Source organism: Borostomias antarcticus, assembly GCF_949987555.1.
Source record: "Borostomias antarcticus genome assembly, chromosome: 20".
In the NCBI taxonomy this organism is placed as follows: Eukaryota; Metazoa; Chordata; class Actinopteri; order Stomiiformes; family Stomiidae; genus Borostomias; species Borostomias antarcticus.
In genome coordinates, this window is record NC_140253.1 from 7,072,374 (window position 1) to 7,089,077 (window position 16,704).

Consider the following 16,704-nt stretch of genomic DNA (forward strand, 5'->3'; position numbering starts at 1 on the left):
TACAGTCTACAGAATTTTTATCTGTAGACCCTTGTCAGGTTGATGGCAGAATAAAAAAATCACAATACTGTACAGTACATAATTCACAATACACAATTACAAACACACAGTACATAAAACATAGCAGAGTAGTCCACCGATGCTATGCAGCTACCTGCTGTAACTCTCAGTTCTTTTAAATCAAGACTGAAGACTTTTCTTTTTGCCGCTGCTTTTTATTAAATCAAATAATTATTCATTCATACACTGCATTGTAACCTTTATTCCTGTATTTTATTTTTCCTGCATTTTGCTTTAAATGTCATTTTTTTGCATTTTGTTTTATATGACCTTTTATGTGTTGCACTTTGTCTTGATGCTTTTTAATGTCTCATGTAAAGCACTTTGAATTGCCTTGCTGAAATGTGCTATACACATAAACTTGCCTTGCCTTGCCTTCACCTCTCGCTGGTACAGAACACCATTGAAGATGGAGACCAAAAAAGGTTTAGTTCTTCTCCATTGAGTTTGAGAAATATTACATCAATCAAATTTGTATTGTTGAACTTTGGCCACTTTGGCACAACACTGGTTTGCTATCCTTGCAATAAATTCACTGCAGCACTGATATTATGTAATTTCACAATTATTTATTCTACTCATTACACAGCATTCACAAGAACACTTTTCTATCAGCACTTTGAGCAAGCTAATATGGCAATGAAAACATTTTGTATTGTTGCAATAAACTCCTTGCCAAAGGATCACATCTGCAGGTCCTCAGAAAAAGAGGTCCTATCAAACATGAATACGATACTGTGGTGTGTGAGGATCATCTGATTAAAAACAAAATTATGACTTCCCCAGAAACAGATACACTGAAATTGAAAACCTTTTGCATATATTTGCCTTAAAGATGTAAAATCACGTGTTGTATTTTTTAGTGGGTAGAGGAGGAGGGGCTACAGTGGGTAGGAGGAGGAGCTACAGTGGAGGAGGAGCTACAGTACCTGTCTAGATAAGAGGAGAGAGGGATTCACTGACACTGTTCATCTCAACATTTCTCTTTCACCTTTGGGACACAGGTAGGCATGGATAGGAACAGAGGATGGGTATAACAGAGAAATATATTCTTATATAAACTAATGGATATCGTAAAAGATATACATCAATGTTTCTTCTGTTCTTTAGATTAACATTGAGTCGTATAACGCTGCTGTCATCACTGCTTTTCAGAATGTTGAAAAGAACATTCCAATTTTTTGAACATAAAATGACATATGATGAGCTGTTTAGAATACGTTTAATAGGTCCCAGGGCTGGGAGATGAGATGTACAGTACAGAGGTTGTAAAGGGTAGCCCCATCTTTCAACTGATGTAAAAAATAAAAATTACCAAAATGGAGAAAATAAGTTTCCGCCCAACAGCGACAATATTTTGCATCAATTCATATGGAGACAGGAGCATGAAGTCAATGAATTAATGTAAATGTCAATGAATTAATGTAAACTATGGCATTGTTCATACTTCACAATATTTTATGTTTAAGGTTTTGCCGAGTCGACATGGAGATGGAGGTGGTGCTGAAGAGAGGTGTTCTCCTGTGCTTGATCAGCATCGGTGTAAGTAGGGCACTAGAGCATAGACCTGCTCAAGATAGTTGCACTGTGTGATTTACTAACACAGTAGCCTGGTAGTTTGAGTTCATAACGTATTTAACCTTCATTAAAAGAAAAAATTAATTATATTCTCTACATCCCTTTAGTTTTTTCTATTTTACTTTCCAGTTCTGTACTGCAAGCACTCACATGACCATGGAGTTGGACTCTGTTGATGACCAGTACATCGGCTGTAGAGAGGAAATGCTACAGAAGGTTCTTGAACCCGGAGGTCTGTTGGAAACAGAACTCAGGGCAGATCGTGATTACTTGGAGGCGTGGAAAAACGGAAGGACCTGTAGGAAACAAGTTCCCAGGGCTGGAGAGGCTCAGAACATAGCACTGGCGGTCTTTACCAGCGACTTTAACTTCTATGATAAGTTCAGCTTTGCCACGAAGGTATTGGGGACCAACGCTGACATCTACAAAAGCGAATTCCCTTATAAGTCTCTTCACTTCCTTTTAACAGATGTGTTCAAGCTGCTGAACCGAACTGAGAACTGCTTCGAAGGCCTTAGTGGGGCGCATGCAAATTTTGCCTCAACTGAGATTAATAGTACGGTCCGTTTGGGCTACTACATCTGGGCTAGCCCTTTCATGGACAGGTTCTGCACCACAGAATACCGGGTTCGGTCCTGTCACGCTGCAGACGTGAGGGCCTACTCCTGTCTCGGTGATATACAAGCTGTCATTCCACCGTACGAGATGTTTAACGTGACCAACATAGAGGTGATCGAGGATAACTACGCCAAGGTCATCGTTTCTCTATCGTCGATCGGGACATATCATAACCTTGATTGCTCCTACTTGCAGAAGTAAGTCAGCAGTACGATTTGAACGTAGAGTATACTTTTTTTTATCCACAGACACACAGTATACCCACTTCTTATCCACCACTGATGTACAAACTAGGGCTGTCAAACGCTTAAAAAATGTATCTAATTAATTACATGATCTGTAATCAATGAATCGTGATTAATCGCAAATTGATCGCATATCCATTTTTGCTGTCAAAAGCCCCCAAATGAAGATATTTCAATTCAAAGACATTACATTATTGTGGTTTTGTGATTGTGATTAGACCTACTGACCGACGTCCAGATCCCTGTTCACAGCAACGTATTCGTCCCGCGCCAGTAGCCTACTTCCATTCTTGTCGTCTTTTCTGCATCATACAGCTGGTGGATTTTTCTAACTACAGTGCCTCTTGGAGGCGGCTTGTAAGTTGCAGAGGAAGAGGAAGCAATCTGATACGCCTCCATTAAGCCCTTGTCCTCTACCATTGAAATTGGCCTACAGTCCACAGCAATCCACTTTGCAACTGAGTTTGTCAATTTTTCAGAGGTAGACTTGCTCATTCGGAGCCTGCTCTCAGTGAGTGTGGGTTGGCGAAGCCCGCTAGTAGGCTCCTGGGGCTGACAGCTGTTAAAGATACACCGAAAGGGACGTTGGAGAACATCTTGCTTCCGTACTTTGACGTATTTACGGCTGAAACGGGCTGCAAGGGCGGGACATTTAGATGAATTTCAAAGATGCTTTTGTGTGACATACTGTACGACGTAGCCTACAGGGTCATTCAGGTCCAAATTAAGTTTGTTGCTTCAATAATGGTAAATCAGGCAATGATGCGGCAACTGTGCCACCAATAGCTGTATGAAATCAATTACTGTGATTAGTTTGCATTCATTTTTATTAATGTGTTAATGTTTGCATAATTAATTAATCAATCAATCTAATTAACGCGTTAAATTGGCAGCCCTAGTAAAAACAACAATTTCAGAATTATTGCTGTAATAGCCTAGCATACCCACCTATTCAGTCACCACTACACCACTAGGGGAGCCTGGATATGTTCCCCGGCGGTGTGTACAGCAATAAACCACTAGTTTAACATGGCCGCTGATAGTAAACGGCTGCGCTTCGCTGCACTGTCTCGTCCAGTCTGAACCCACCGTAAAGGGTTAATTATGATTGCTCCAATCCGTATCAGAACTAGTTACACATAAACATATGGCTATTTAATCCAACTCAGAGGGAATCATGTCCATGTGTTTGAAATAAAGTGGGAAAATTATAATCATTTAAAGTTGATGCTTTTAATGATTTCCTCACTTTTCTCTTTCCCAGGTCAGCCCAAGGTGTAACCCCAGGAACCTCAGTAGATGGAACCTTATCCTGGCCAGAGAAAATAGCCGCGATAGTGGTTCCTGTGGTTGTTCTGGGAATCTTAATTGTGTCTCTTTCTGTGTACCTTTATATCCGTAGACCTCAGTGTCTCTTTAATCCAGTTTTTTTGTAATTTTTTTTGTGTCATATAATGTGTTAGGATGATATAACTAACATTGCATTTTTTATTTGTATTTTGCACTGTTCATTTGTCCTGTCTTTGCACTGTCCCGTCTTGTCTCTGCACCCTGTCTAATGTTGTAGCCAATAAACTCTGATAGGCCTATAGTCACCTATCATTCAGGTTAAATATATTATTTTTATTTTTATTAATGTTATTTTTCACTGGAGGTAGCAGTGTGTACAGCACTAAATTGCTGCATACCCTATTTAATTATTGACACTTTAAATACTGTAGGCTAAGGCTAACTGCCATTCCGGATTAAACCTGAGGTTACAAATCTTGGTGTTGGTGTTAGAGTTTAGAATCGAGTGTCACTGAAGCAGATGACAAACTAAGGTCCTGAATCCCTGTGGTCACAAGACTGATTCTGTGGCCACGGAGACTTCATGTTTCCCAGATGTCCTGGATTTTCTTCCAATCTGTTGGATGAGGTCATTGTATGTTTTGTATGTTTTATGTAAATTTGCGTGCTGATCCTCTGTAATTTACCCTCCTGATTAATTCAGTAATGAGCTGTGTTCACCTTGATTGAAGTTGATCTTGAGTATGAATAAAACTGGGAGAATGGACACTTATTCAGGAATCTGGGACCCATTTCTAACACAGCTCAGGGTAAATATATATGCTATGCTATACTCTGGAAAATCAATAAATATATTGAAAAAAATAATAATTTATATATATGCTAATATATGACATGTTCATTTCTTAAAAACCTAGCCTACAGTGCACCTTGTTCCTTGTTCCACTGGCGGGATGGGTGAGGGGGGGGGGGGCAGTTTCCTTCCGAATTAGGTATTCACCTTTTTATTTTAATTTTAATTTTATTATTATTTTATTTTATTATTATTAGTTTAAATTTCCATTCATGTACATTATGGTAGAAAATAGTTTCCTTCCGAATTAGGTATTCACCTTTTTATTTTTTATTATTATTTTATTATTTTATTTTATTATTATAAGTTTGAATTTGCATCTATGTACATGACTGCAGTGTGTTTATGCTTATGTTATAGGCTATTTGTGTGCGTGTGTCTGTGTATGGGTGACTTATTGCTTCTATTTTGATGCCACCTTTTGTTGGCCTTTGAATTGGGCCTTGTTTAATATCTCCTATCTACTTATTTTATTGATTTTGTGTTCTTCTTGTGAATACCCATTTGTGACACTGTGACATTGAAGTTTCTGTTGGATGTCTATGAATGAATTAATAAAAATCATAATTGAAGAGTATGAATAAAACTTTTTCAATGAAAACTGTTTCAATAGAAAAACTGTGGTCAAAAACCCAGTATTAAGGCTACTTGTCTTTCTCAAAAGCACAAAACCTAGTACTGTAACACACACACCTGTCTCCCATATTCCCATCATGAGGAAAAAACATTGTTGATGGCCTGTAGAGGGCAATCAGTCATAATGAATATCTTCGCATGAGAGTACCCTTAGGGATTCTACACTGGTGATTATCATGTATGATACAAATTCCAATGGGTACACCTTTAACAACTGTAAAGGTGGCTGGCTTTGTAAAGTGATTGAGGGGAGAGATAGAGTGATGTTATTACTATTAATGAAAACACTACATGTTGTCTACATGTTACCTCTGTGACATGCATGCTCTTTTGACCTTTCATTTAATTTCTATCTAACTGACTTGGTCAACTGACTACCATCTCTGAATTATGTCATCATACATGATACTTCAAAACTCCATTAGGTTTTTTAGCTGGAACCAGCAGCTCTATAGCTCACTCTTTCAGTTGATTGGTTGGTCGATCGGTTGGTCCACAAAACTTTTACTGGATAACGATGGTTACGCGTCGTAACCCTGGTTCTATGAGTGGAGCGGAGCCCCACAGGGCTAGCTCCTATTGGCTTGTGAAACCTAGCCAGCTACAATTGACTGAAGAAAAAAAAAACTACACGCTCCTGTGTCCAAACAGGTCCAGTGCACCGATTGCACCATAGCAAGCCCGTCTGAGCCTCTCCCAGCACAAAAGGGACAGGAGCAGACTGCCACTCACCAGACGGTCCAGCCTTGGAACAACATGTCTAATGCTGACTCCCGCTGGCGGCTGTGCCCAACACAGACGACGCCACAGAGACAAATGACATGGATAAAAGATAATAATGGACAAAAGGAACAGTGACGACCAAGTTGCCGCTCCCACAAATGTCCTCCTCAGACACACCCTTGAACAGGGCAACCGATGTGGCCACGCCCGTCATAGAGTGTGCCCGATCAGCCCCAGGCAGAGGGTGACCCGCAGTCTCATAAGATTGGAGATGCCCTCACAAATCCACTGGGAGAGACGGTGTTTGGATAGCGGCGAACCAACCTTCCCCGGGCCGTGACAAACCAACAACTGTGGGTAGTTCGGACCGCAGCAGTGCGCTGAACATAACAAGTCAGCAATATAAGCGGGCCTCTTTCGCACTCGCATGAGGCGGAGGATAGAAGGCTCCCAGCTCCAAATCCTGTGCACTGAACGCGCGCCGGACTGCTTTCGTAACGAAAGATGGATCCGTGTGCAAAACAGCGTTGTTCCCATCAACCATGATGAGAAAAACTGTCAGCGCTCTCAGATCACTGACCCGTTTGCCTGATCAAAGCGAGGAGCAATGCAGTCTTGATAGAGAGCCACTTGAGGGAAACCTGCTCCATTAGTTCAAACAGGGCTCCACTGTGGCCGAAAACGGTAAATGCTCTTGTGGTAGCAACATAGAACTGCAGGTTCTGGGACCACTGCCTCTTGTGGTAGCAACATAGAACTGCAGGTCAACAATGGGACCGGGCACATAGGGAGTAAGCCAGGAAGGGAACCAGGGAGTGACAACTACTGGACATTTGCTATCCTAGGTGCGCTGTCTTACAGCCACGCAAAAAAAAGAGTGTCGAAAAACATACCTCCATGTTCATTATGACATCTAAGAGAGACTTCGCATTTATAATTTGGAGCTGAGAAATGCACGGCAGTCTTTATTTTCTGACATCATCACCAAAAACAATAATAATGCATGTGCTCTATTTGCCACTGTCGAAAGGCTAACAAACCCTCCTGTGTCACTAGCCTCTGAACTTCATTCCACCAGGGCCTGCAATGAATTTGCCTCTTCACTGATAAAAATCTGAAAATTAGAAAAGCAGTCAGTGCCTCCATATCAGGTACAGGATATGTGTTGTCCCAGTGTCCACTTAAAATCAATACCATGACACAATTTTATCCGATCAACCATAAAACAGTGGAGGACATTATACAATATCTAAAATCCTCCTCCTGTTGCCTTGATATTCTGCCTACAGGCTTTTTCAAAACTGCATGGCCGCTGATTTACTCCAAATTGTAAACCCATCTCTTTTTCAGGTGTATTCCCACAAACCTTGAAAACTGCAGTCGTCAATCCACTCTTAAAAAATAATAATCTAGACACCTCAAAAATGAACAATTATACGCCCATATCAAACCTCCGGTTTTTAAGTAAAATCATTGAAAAGCAGTTTTTCAACGGCTGAACAACTTCCTGGCACTAAATAATTACTTTGATGTCTTCCAGTCAGGATTTCGACCACACCACAGCACCGAGACTGCTCTTGTTAAGGTATTCAAGGACATCCATTTAAACACAGACAATGGCAGAATTTCAGTCTCAGTATTATTGGATCTCAGCGCTGCATTCGACACAGTTGACCACAACATATTACTAGGCCGACTGGAAAACTGGCTGGAATTTCTGGCACAGTGCTAGACTGGTTTGAATCCTACTTGAAGGACAGGGACTACTTTGTGTCTATAGGCAATTATGAAGTCTCCGACGTAACTTCAGGCGAGGCACGAACGTCACGGCCGGGGTAGTCGGCAGAGGTTAATCAGTCACGCATGACGCCAGCACCAGCTGACTGTCAGCTGTCATAGCATTGGTTCAGCTCACTAGAGCGCATGTATTTAATCTGTCAAAACATTGACAGTCATTGTTCGCGCTTGCCATTACTGCTGGTTGTGCATTGCATGCTCGCCCCACCTCCTCCCCTGCTCCTCCTGCGTATGTCGATGTCATCTCTGTTGTCATCGTTGCTCTCTGTCCGAGGTTATGCTTGTCAGGTATTCCACTATGCGTCGGCTAGTGAATAATGCAGCTCATTTTCTTGTATATAGACCACGTCTGTCTGGACAGAGTAGGGTGCTAGGACATTTTCGCACAAGGCTTTGGCTTTTGTTTTTCCACAGGTCCCTCCTTTTGCTATTGCTGAGTCATTGTAGATCTCTCGATCAACTTTTATTCCACAGTCTACACTCCTGTATGACTGGTGATGTTTGACTACATGATAAACTTCACAAAGTTCTGCATCGGAAATTTTGTCATCTTGAGGCGATGAAGCTTCACGAAAAAACAATCTAAGTGAAGAGGCACTTGTGCTTTCTGCTGGTCGGTGCTAGCATGTCTGTCGATGGCGCCTTTCCCTTTGCTGCTAACGTCCACATTGCAACGACACAGCATGCAAAAATGAAGTCTCCGACGCAACTTCAGGCGAGGCACGGACGTCAACGCCGGGCTAGTCTGCAGAGGCTAATCAGTCACACCCCGTAATGACGCAACCTACCAGCTGACTGTCAGCTGTCATAGCATTGGTCCAGCACGCTAGAGTGCAAGTTATTTAAGCTGTCAAAACATGTTATTGTTCACTCTTGCCATTACTGCTGATCGCTTGCTATCTGCATGCTTGCTTGCTGCCGCGTGCTCGCTGCTTCCGCGTCTCTGCTCTTGCATTTCGTGCTTATGCTTGTGTTTGGTGCGTTGCTCACCCTGCTGCCCGCGATGTCCGTGGTTTGGGGGGTCCGTTTAGTGGCATCGTGGAGCGGCCAGATTCCGAGGCCGAGTCCCTCCGGGACGTGGGTTCCTCCACAGGCGTCCGCCGGAGCCACTGACTAGCCGGTAAGGCTTCGCAATTTCCCGGCGTGGTGGCCTCTGCCCACTATCCTGCAGGTTCTCTTCCATTATAGCATCACGCAGGTATTAGCACGTCCCTTCGTAACACCATTGTGCCATAATTTTAATTGTGGTTGCGTTGTGGTTCAGTTGCGTTGCGTTGCTCGTGTAGCTTGCGTTGGGAGCTGAGAAAAGTTCATCTTTTGAAGCATTACCGCAGCCGCCAGCCACTGGGTTTCATTCATGAGCTACTGATGTCACAGCAAATGCTAGCTGAATGATTCTCGCGTTTCAATGATGTTGCAGCCAGTGGGAAATCCAGCAGAACCTGCTGCTCTGCTCGCTAGCCACCATGATTTGTGAGTGCCACCACACAGCTGGCTTAGCCATTTGATAATATTTAATGCTAGCTAGGTCACGTTAGCTGAATGGCTGTCAGCTGTGTCCAAACCTAGTTTTTGAAAGCAACAACGATGATGCACCTTTAGCAGTTGTTGCAGTTTATTAGCTTTCCAAATAGTTTTGGGTCAGTGGCATTAGGCTACCGATATGATGACTTTAGGGCAACGTAAAGTAAAATTGTACGTTGTAATCAAATGTATACAAACGATTATGCTCCACAATCTGCTATGTGTATATAATGATGCAAATATGTGGATGGCTAGAGATAGCTAGTGCTAGTGAATCGGTATGTTCTGGGGAGGCTGATCACTTGTATTAAACTCTGTGGGAAGTGCGAAATGGGTTTGCGTGGTCACGACGAGTCAGCGAACTCACTGAACCCAGGCATTTTTCGGTGCATTTTTGAGACGATGTGTGAGGGGGACTAATGTGGACAGTGCGCCTTCACTGTAGTAGACTATTTGGCTGTGATATAAGTGGAGTACTAATAGGTTATGCGTAGTGCCCAGGTCTGATGGGTGCACACTTGTTGCTTTCAGAACCCTGGACCGGGCATGGGCTCTCTTATGGGTCTAATTAGCCTACTCTGCGTGTGTTAATGTGTCGTTAACTTTGTGTGTTGTAGCCTCTGCTCTGATGTACCTACCGTAGACTAATTGTCTACCTTTATTTCTTGTGATGGTGACATAATATAAAACTGCCCCTCCAGAAATGCCATGCTAAAATCGCCACTGTGCCTGTTAACATTTAGGTTTTATCAGCATTTATAGTCCATCGTATTGAGTCCAGATGGCTGCGGCCTCCGTCGGTTAAAAGTATCGTTGCAGGTGTTTCACATGCCCTGCCTGGACCCTTCTAATGGCTCACTACTGGGGAACCCATCCATCCAGCTCCTCATTAACGGCATTACGAGAGATTTCCCACAAGGCAATAACAAACGTCTTCCCTTCACTCCTTCACTTGTTCATAAGTTAATTGCACGGTTGAGGCATGGGTGTTTTGACAATTACTTAGATATAATGTTGGAATCTGTTATTCTCACAGCTTTTTATGGGTTCCTCAGGGTCGGTGAATATTCTACACGCACATTATCATTTGACCCATCACATGACCTCACGAGGGCAGATATCACGGTTCATGCGCTTTATTTTATCATGCACCTGAAGCACTCAAAGGCAGACAAAGCCGGTGATGGCGTGGATGTTTATATATCAGGAAATAACACCATGTTTTGTCCTCTGTTCTCCATGAGCTCCTACCTGACGGGCAGACCCCAGGCCGGTGGGGAGGAGCCCCTCTTCCTGACGGGAGAGAGAAAGCCCGTATTTGGGCGGCCTGTGCACCCGACCTGTGCTTTGGATCTGCTCCAAAATTTAATGATTTCTAAGTTGGACCATGCTACACCCTTCCACCGAGTTTCGTGAAAATAGGTCCAATAGTTTTTGCATAATCCTGCTAACAAACACACGCACACACACATGCACGCCACTGAAAACATTACCTCTCGCCCTGCACTGTCACTGGGGCGGAGGTAACAAATGAACAATTTAACAGCTTTTTTTTTTATTAAAAAAAAAAAATACAACAGCAATGTTACAATTGGAAAAAACTGTTCCAAAAGAAGCTGGCATGTCATGTTTTGTACAGACGTTTACTTTATTAGGCAGTCTACAGTATGTTATGTTTAACCAGCTCATTAGCCTGTTGGTTAGCGTGTCTGCCCTGAGATTGAGTTTCGGGCTTCGTATTCCATTACACTAAATAAATAGTCCTAATATGTGTGAACCATATACATAGCCAATACAACTGATCTTGATCTTAATTGACTACCATCTTATTTAATCAAATCAGACAGTCATACGTGATACTTCAAAAGTCCATGACTATTCAAATTGGTGTTACACATGCAGAAATGGCAGGGAGTATCTGTACATATTATGCATGTGTGTCCATGTGTGTGCTGTGGCAGCCTCCCTGCCATGAGTGAGCATGAGGCTGCCTGTGACGACCGTCCCCCGAGACGCGCAGACTCCTCTCCAGAGTTCAGCACCATAGACAGCACAACCAGGTCGGGACCCTTTCCACAGTTCAGCCCCCCACGGAGAGCGCAACCAGGACATGGCCCTTTCCAGACTTCAGCACCACGGACAGCGCAGCCAGGTCGTGGCCGGAGTGTATCGTCCCCACGGCAACCCTGCCGCCCGAGCCGAGACTCCAGAAAACCCCAGCGAGGAGACCGAAGCAAAGTTGTTGTTTTGTAATTGTTGCGAGCATGAACTTATTTTTCTTCTGTCCACGTCACAGGTCTGAGACACGAACTGTGACCCAGGGTCCCCACAGCCTGGCTGAGGGAGCCCCTGGAGACCGGAGTGACTGACCCATATTTCTGTTCCACATTTTTCCTTTCTTACCCTTGCCTGAACAAATGTGCCAGGGCACTTGTACTGCTCACCGTTTGGACCTTATTTCTGTACTCCACCCTGCTCCCCCTCCCGGTGTCCCACAGTACGTGCTAAGTCAAATCAAATCAAATCAAACTTTATTTGTATAGAGCATTTCATACACAGAGGCAACACAATGCGCTTTACAGAGAGCAATGGGGGGTGGGCACAGGTCCCATCCCTACATATTCCAGAGGGAAGCAAAAAAACAGTTTCACCTGGGGGCCAGAAAAGTGAGCTGTAAAAAAAATGGACTTTCTATGGACTTTCCCTTTCACATAACTGGTCATTCAACTGAAAACAGTGAGTTGAAAGTAGCTTCATGCGTCACTGATTCGAAGGAAGAGATATTCCAAGGTATCAATGGAATAAACCTGTGTGTGCATACTTTGGACTTTCCCTTGAAGAAACAAAGCTGTCAAACCAGAAACTAAAAAGCTTTCCCTTTCACATAACTGGTCATTCAACTGAAAACAGTGAATTGAAAGTAGCTTCATGCGTCACTGATTAGGAGGAAGAGATATTCCAAGGTATCAATGGAATAAAACCGTGTGTGCACTTTACCTTGAAGAAACAAAGCTGTCATACCAGAAACTAAAAAAGAAAATCTTATCACACCTTACATAACTTGAAGATACCAAGAAACCTGAGTTAAAGATAAAGGTTGAAAGCTTCAGCATCACAGGAGGAAGAGTTTCGGTACATGGAAATGTTAATTTAATCAGATCTGTAGATAGGATCGAAGAAGATTATCTGGATTATTTATGTTTAGAATTCAAATCTAGATGAAGTTACAGTAAGATCTACACAACTGTTCACAAGCTCCCTTCAAATAGGGTTCTTTTTGGACTAACTGCTATCATGATAGTTTGTAAATGATTTATTTTTTTAGCAATACTACGATACTACAGTAAGGTGAATAATGTTTTATGAATGCAATGTTCAAAGTTTGTCATGTATCACAATCTGTTGCTTATTACAGATGGGTGTGAAGGACAAGAATCTTGACATATAGGTAAGAACTCAGTAAAATGGTTGTCTTGTGTTTTACTTCTTTTAGTGTATTAAGTGATTTTGAAACCAACATACATATTCATAAATTCCCATTTCAGTGTGTAGCGTTAAGTGTGTCAACTTTGTATGCATGTGTGAAATTGGAAAATAAAGTGTGTAGATACATATGTAGATAATGTGTGTAGATACATATGTAGATACAGTGGAAACTACCTGGAAACTACAGCTGTTTATTAATTGTGCCATGCTTGTAGGGGTGTTTGCAAATACTTTTCATTGCTTCATTCAGAAACTGGGCTAGCTGACAAGAGCCACACCAGATAAACCAGTTACACTGTATGAGTGTTTTCACAGAAAAGCCAGCCACGGACAGCCAAGGAAATGAGCTTGACCTCGGGGTGTGGTGAGGAGACGCTGGCAGGGGGTCACAGAGCCAGGGGGTTTGCTGGAGACAGAGCTCCGAGACGACCCGGTGCTCACAAGTTTACGCACTACTCTGTCGCCATGTATCACTCTCTTTTGCACTGTGCAAACGAATTGTCAATTATTTTCTGTGTTTTGTTCTACACATCAAAGGACATGGGCATCCTCAGGAAGTAGAATCACCTCGGCCCCTTGGTTTAGCCCCAACAATAATGTCTTGTTATACCATGGCCTGGGTTAATAATATTTTCTGATTGGCCAGCAGGTAGGTGCGTTAAAATAGTATAATGCACACGTAGTTCGTCTGAAGTTTAATCACCGATCTAAATTAATAGCACTGTCAAGGTATAAATATAGCAACATAAGAGTGCCAGCTTTGACAGCAACCCAAATGAGCTAATCCCATAGCCTGCTGTCCCATTGCTAGCTAGCCATGAACAAAGTGTTGGATACTGCATATTTGCTGTGCAACATATCCATTGTCCAGTTGTGCAAACCTTGCCCCAGAGACACTAGCGTTAAGTCTAATATTATAGACTTTGACAGTGATAGAGTATGCTATGCGCTAATCGCCATGGATAAGAGTTAGAGATTTGCGAACAATGAGATGTCTGGCAAGCAAGTCAGCCGTTTCATAAAAAAAACATACAGTCACATTTCACTGTTTGTTAACCATAGGCAAAGTTATTGACAGAAAGGCTTGCTAGCATAAAGTTAGCTTTCTGGGTCATTGTAACTTGCATCACAGGTGGTTGTCAAGCAGTTTCAGCACAGCGCAGAGGGACTATATGAAAATCAGCAGTGAGCAATAAGGGATAATCAACGAGTAGGTGTGCGTTATACTGTTTTAAGGCACGACATGGAGGCGAAGAACCACCCGATGCGTAGCGCTTGATAATTACTACTTTTTAGTAGTAAAAATATTATTGTTGTTATTATTATGTATTGGCAAATGCTTGTACTTCATATTGTTGGCAAATGGCCATGGTATAAGCGGGATAATCAACTCATAGCTGTGCGTTATACGGTCTAAAGGCTCCGCTGTGCGTCAGGTGGTTCTTCGCGTCCACGTCGTGCCTTAAAACCGTATAACGCACACCTATGAGTTGATTATACCTACAGTATATACTATGACAAGTTTTAATGTTCATTTACTTTGACTTCCTTGTCACTGAATAGATATTCCTGCTCACTGTCAAATATGAGGGAATATTAAATCTTTTTTTTTTTGGGGGGGGGGGGGGGGCATTTGTGCTTTATTATATAGGACAGTGTAGACTGACAGGAAAGGTGGGAGAGAGAGAGAGGGGAGGACATGCAGCACAGGGCTCAGGCCGGATTCAAACCTGGACCGCTGCGCTAAGGACTAGCCTTCATGTGGTAGACGCCTTAACCGGTGAGCCACCGGGGCACCCTGGGGAATGTTAAATCTTAATGTGAGCTTCAATATTTGTCAACACTTGGACCTTACACTCATACACTGTACCTTTAAACCCTGATTAATGCACCATAACCGTAAAAGGATACTCGACACAACTTACTCAGAATGTACATCTGTCACATAATTATAATGTGCATCATGTTCCAGGTGAAACCTCCACCCTGGGAACAAAGTCCTTCTTATTCAGGCCGGACACGGTACTGTTTCACAACATGATTTTGTTTAGTTCTTCTCCATTGAGTTTGAGAAATATCAATCAATATTGTATTGTTGAACTTTGCCCAATGTGACCCTGTTTAACTACCCTTGCAATAAATATGAACATTAAATGCAGTGCAGCATTGGAATTATGTAACTTCACAATGATTTATTCCGCTTATTACACAGCATTCGCAAGAACACTTCTATCAGTACTTTGTATGTAAGCCAGCTAGTATTGCCATGAAAATATTTTATGCTATTTATGCTATTGCTATTTATGCTATTGCTGCAAGTCAGTGCACAACAGGGTCACAGTTCATGTGTTTGTCTCTTGTTAAGAAGGAAATTGAGCTGGCTTCAGTCATTCAGCTGTATTGTAATCTGACATCTGGCAAATCAAACCGCGGGAGGAGTCTGTCATGAGAGAGTTGCTTTGCCTGTGAAACTGGGCAAAATTTATTCTGAGTCATTTTCAATTGATGTGATATTTTGCCCAATGGCAGAAGTGTAACAATGAAAATTCAGGTTCTCGATACACTCAAATGGAACACCTTATACATATTTATGAAAAATAATGTGTTGTGGGTAGAGGGGGAGGACAGTACCTGAATACAGTACCTGAATTCCCTGTCTAGATAAGAGGAGAGAGGGATTCACTGACTCACTGTTCATCTCAACGTTTCTCTTTCACCTTTGGGACTCAGGTAGGCATGGATAGGAACAGAGGATGGGCATAACATTAGAGAAATATATTCTTATATAAACTATATGGATATAAATCATACAGTATAATCTAAAGAACAGATCTCCCCTGTTCTTTAGATTAAAATTTTGTTGTATATTTTGCATCAATTAATCTGGACACAGGAGATTGAAGTCAATGAGTTAATGTAAGCCTAAACTATGGCATTGTACATGCCCTTTGTGTTATTTTATGTTCAAGGTTTTGCTGAGTTGACATGTTTCAAACAGACTTGGAAGTGGTGCTTATCCTCTGCTTGATCAGCATCAGGGTAAGTAGGGCAAAAACTGCTGAAGATAGTGGTTGTACTGTGTGATTTACTAACACAGTAGCAGTTGGAGTTCATAACTCCTTTTAGCCTATTAAAAGCTCTGTCCATAAATTAATTGGTGGTAATTTGGTCCTCAACTAGGCATTTTCATTTTTCAGTTTTTTACAGATTATGAAAGTGCAGATTGTAAGCTTTCAAATGAGGTCTCATACATTGAAATCGGAACATATTTGAAGAAGATATGCTTATTTGAATGCTAGTACTGCCAAATCAACTTAGCTGAGAAATCTCCCTCCAAAGTTCTCCAACATTTTCACACCTCTGACTGCCAGGTAATGGGCGTGAACAATAGCCTGGTAACCGCACCCCCAGCCACTCCCCCACTGGACGATCTGTCATTATCTGTCAGAGTGGCTGTCAACTTGGGGTATTACCTGAGAGTGGCTGCCAAGTGAGGTGCTCTCTCACTGATGACCCCACACTCTTTGAGTCACTATTAATCTTGTGTTGTGAATGCAGTTAAGAACAATATAAGATAAAGTTCAAATTTAAGGTTCTTTATTGTCACATACATGATATAAAGTACAAGCATAAGTAGTTAAGTGTACAAAAAAAGGCAACAGTCTAAGTGTTAAAGTGTACAGTCAGTTGTCTGTTTTATAGACAAGGTGCATAGTGTTCATTGTGATCAAGTGTACAACAAAGTAATAACAGTCCCCAGCTCAATACTCAAGGTAATAACAACAGTACTCGGCTCAGTATTCAATATTCTAACAATGCAGTCTGTGCAAGTGTGGGCAAGTCTGTGCAAGAGAACAAGCAACGCTTCAGTATACAAACAGGAAAACAGGAAAG

At 42.1% G+C, this 16,704-nt stretch overlaps 1 protein-coding gene across 1 annotated transcript; it reads left to right on the forward strand.

The window, feature by feature from the left end:
- Positions 1–1,545: 1,545 nt before the first annotated feature.
- On the forward strand, positions 1,546–2,457 carry LOC311322436 (ecto-ADP-ribosyltransferase 5-like; the record flags this gene model as incomplete). Its single annotated transcript, XM_084454501.1, has 2 exons — positions 1,546–1,602; positions 1,768–2,457. The coding sequence occupies 2 exons, from the start codon at positions 1,546–1,548 to the stop codon at positions 2,455–2,457; spliced, it is 747 nt and encodes a 248-aa protein (XP_084310627.1).
- Between the last annotated feature and the right edge of the window lie 14,247 nt (positions 2,458–16,704).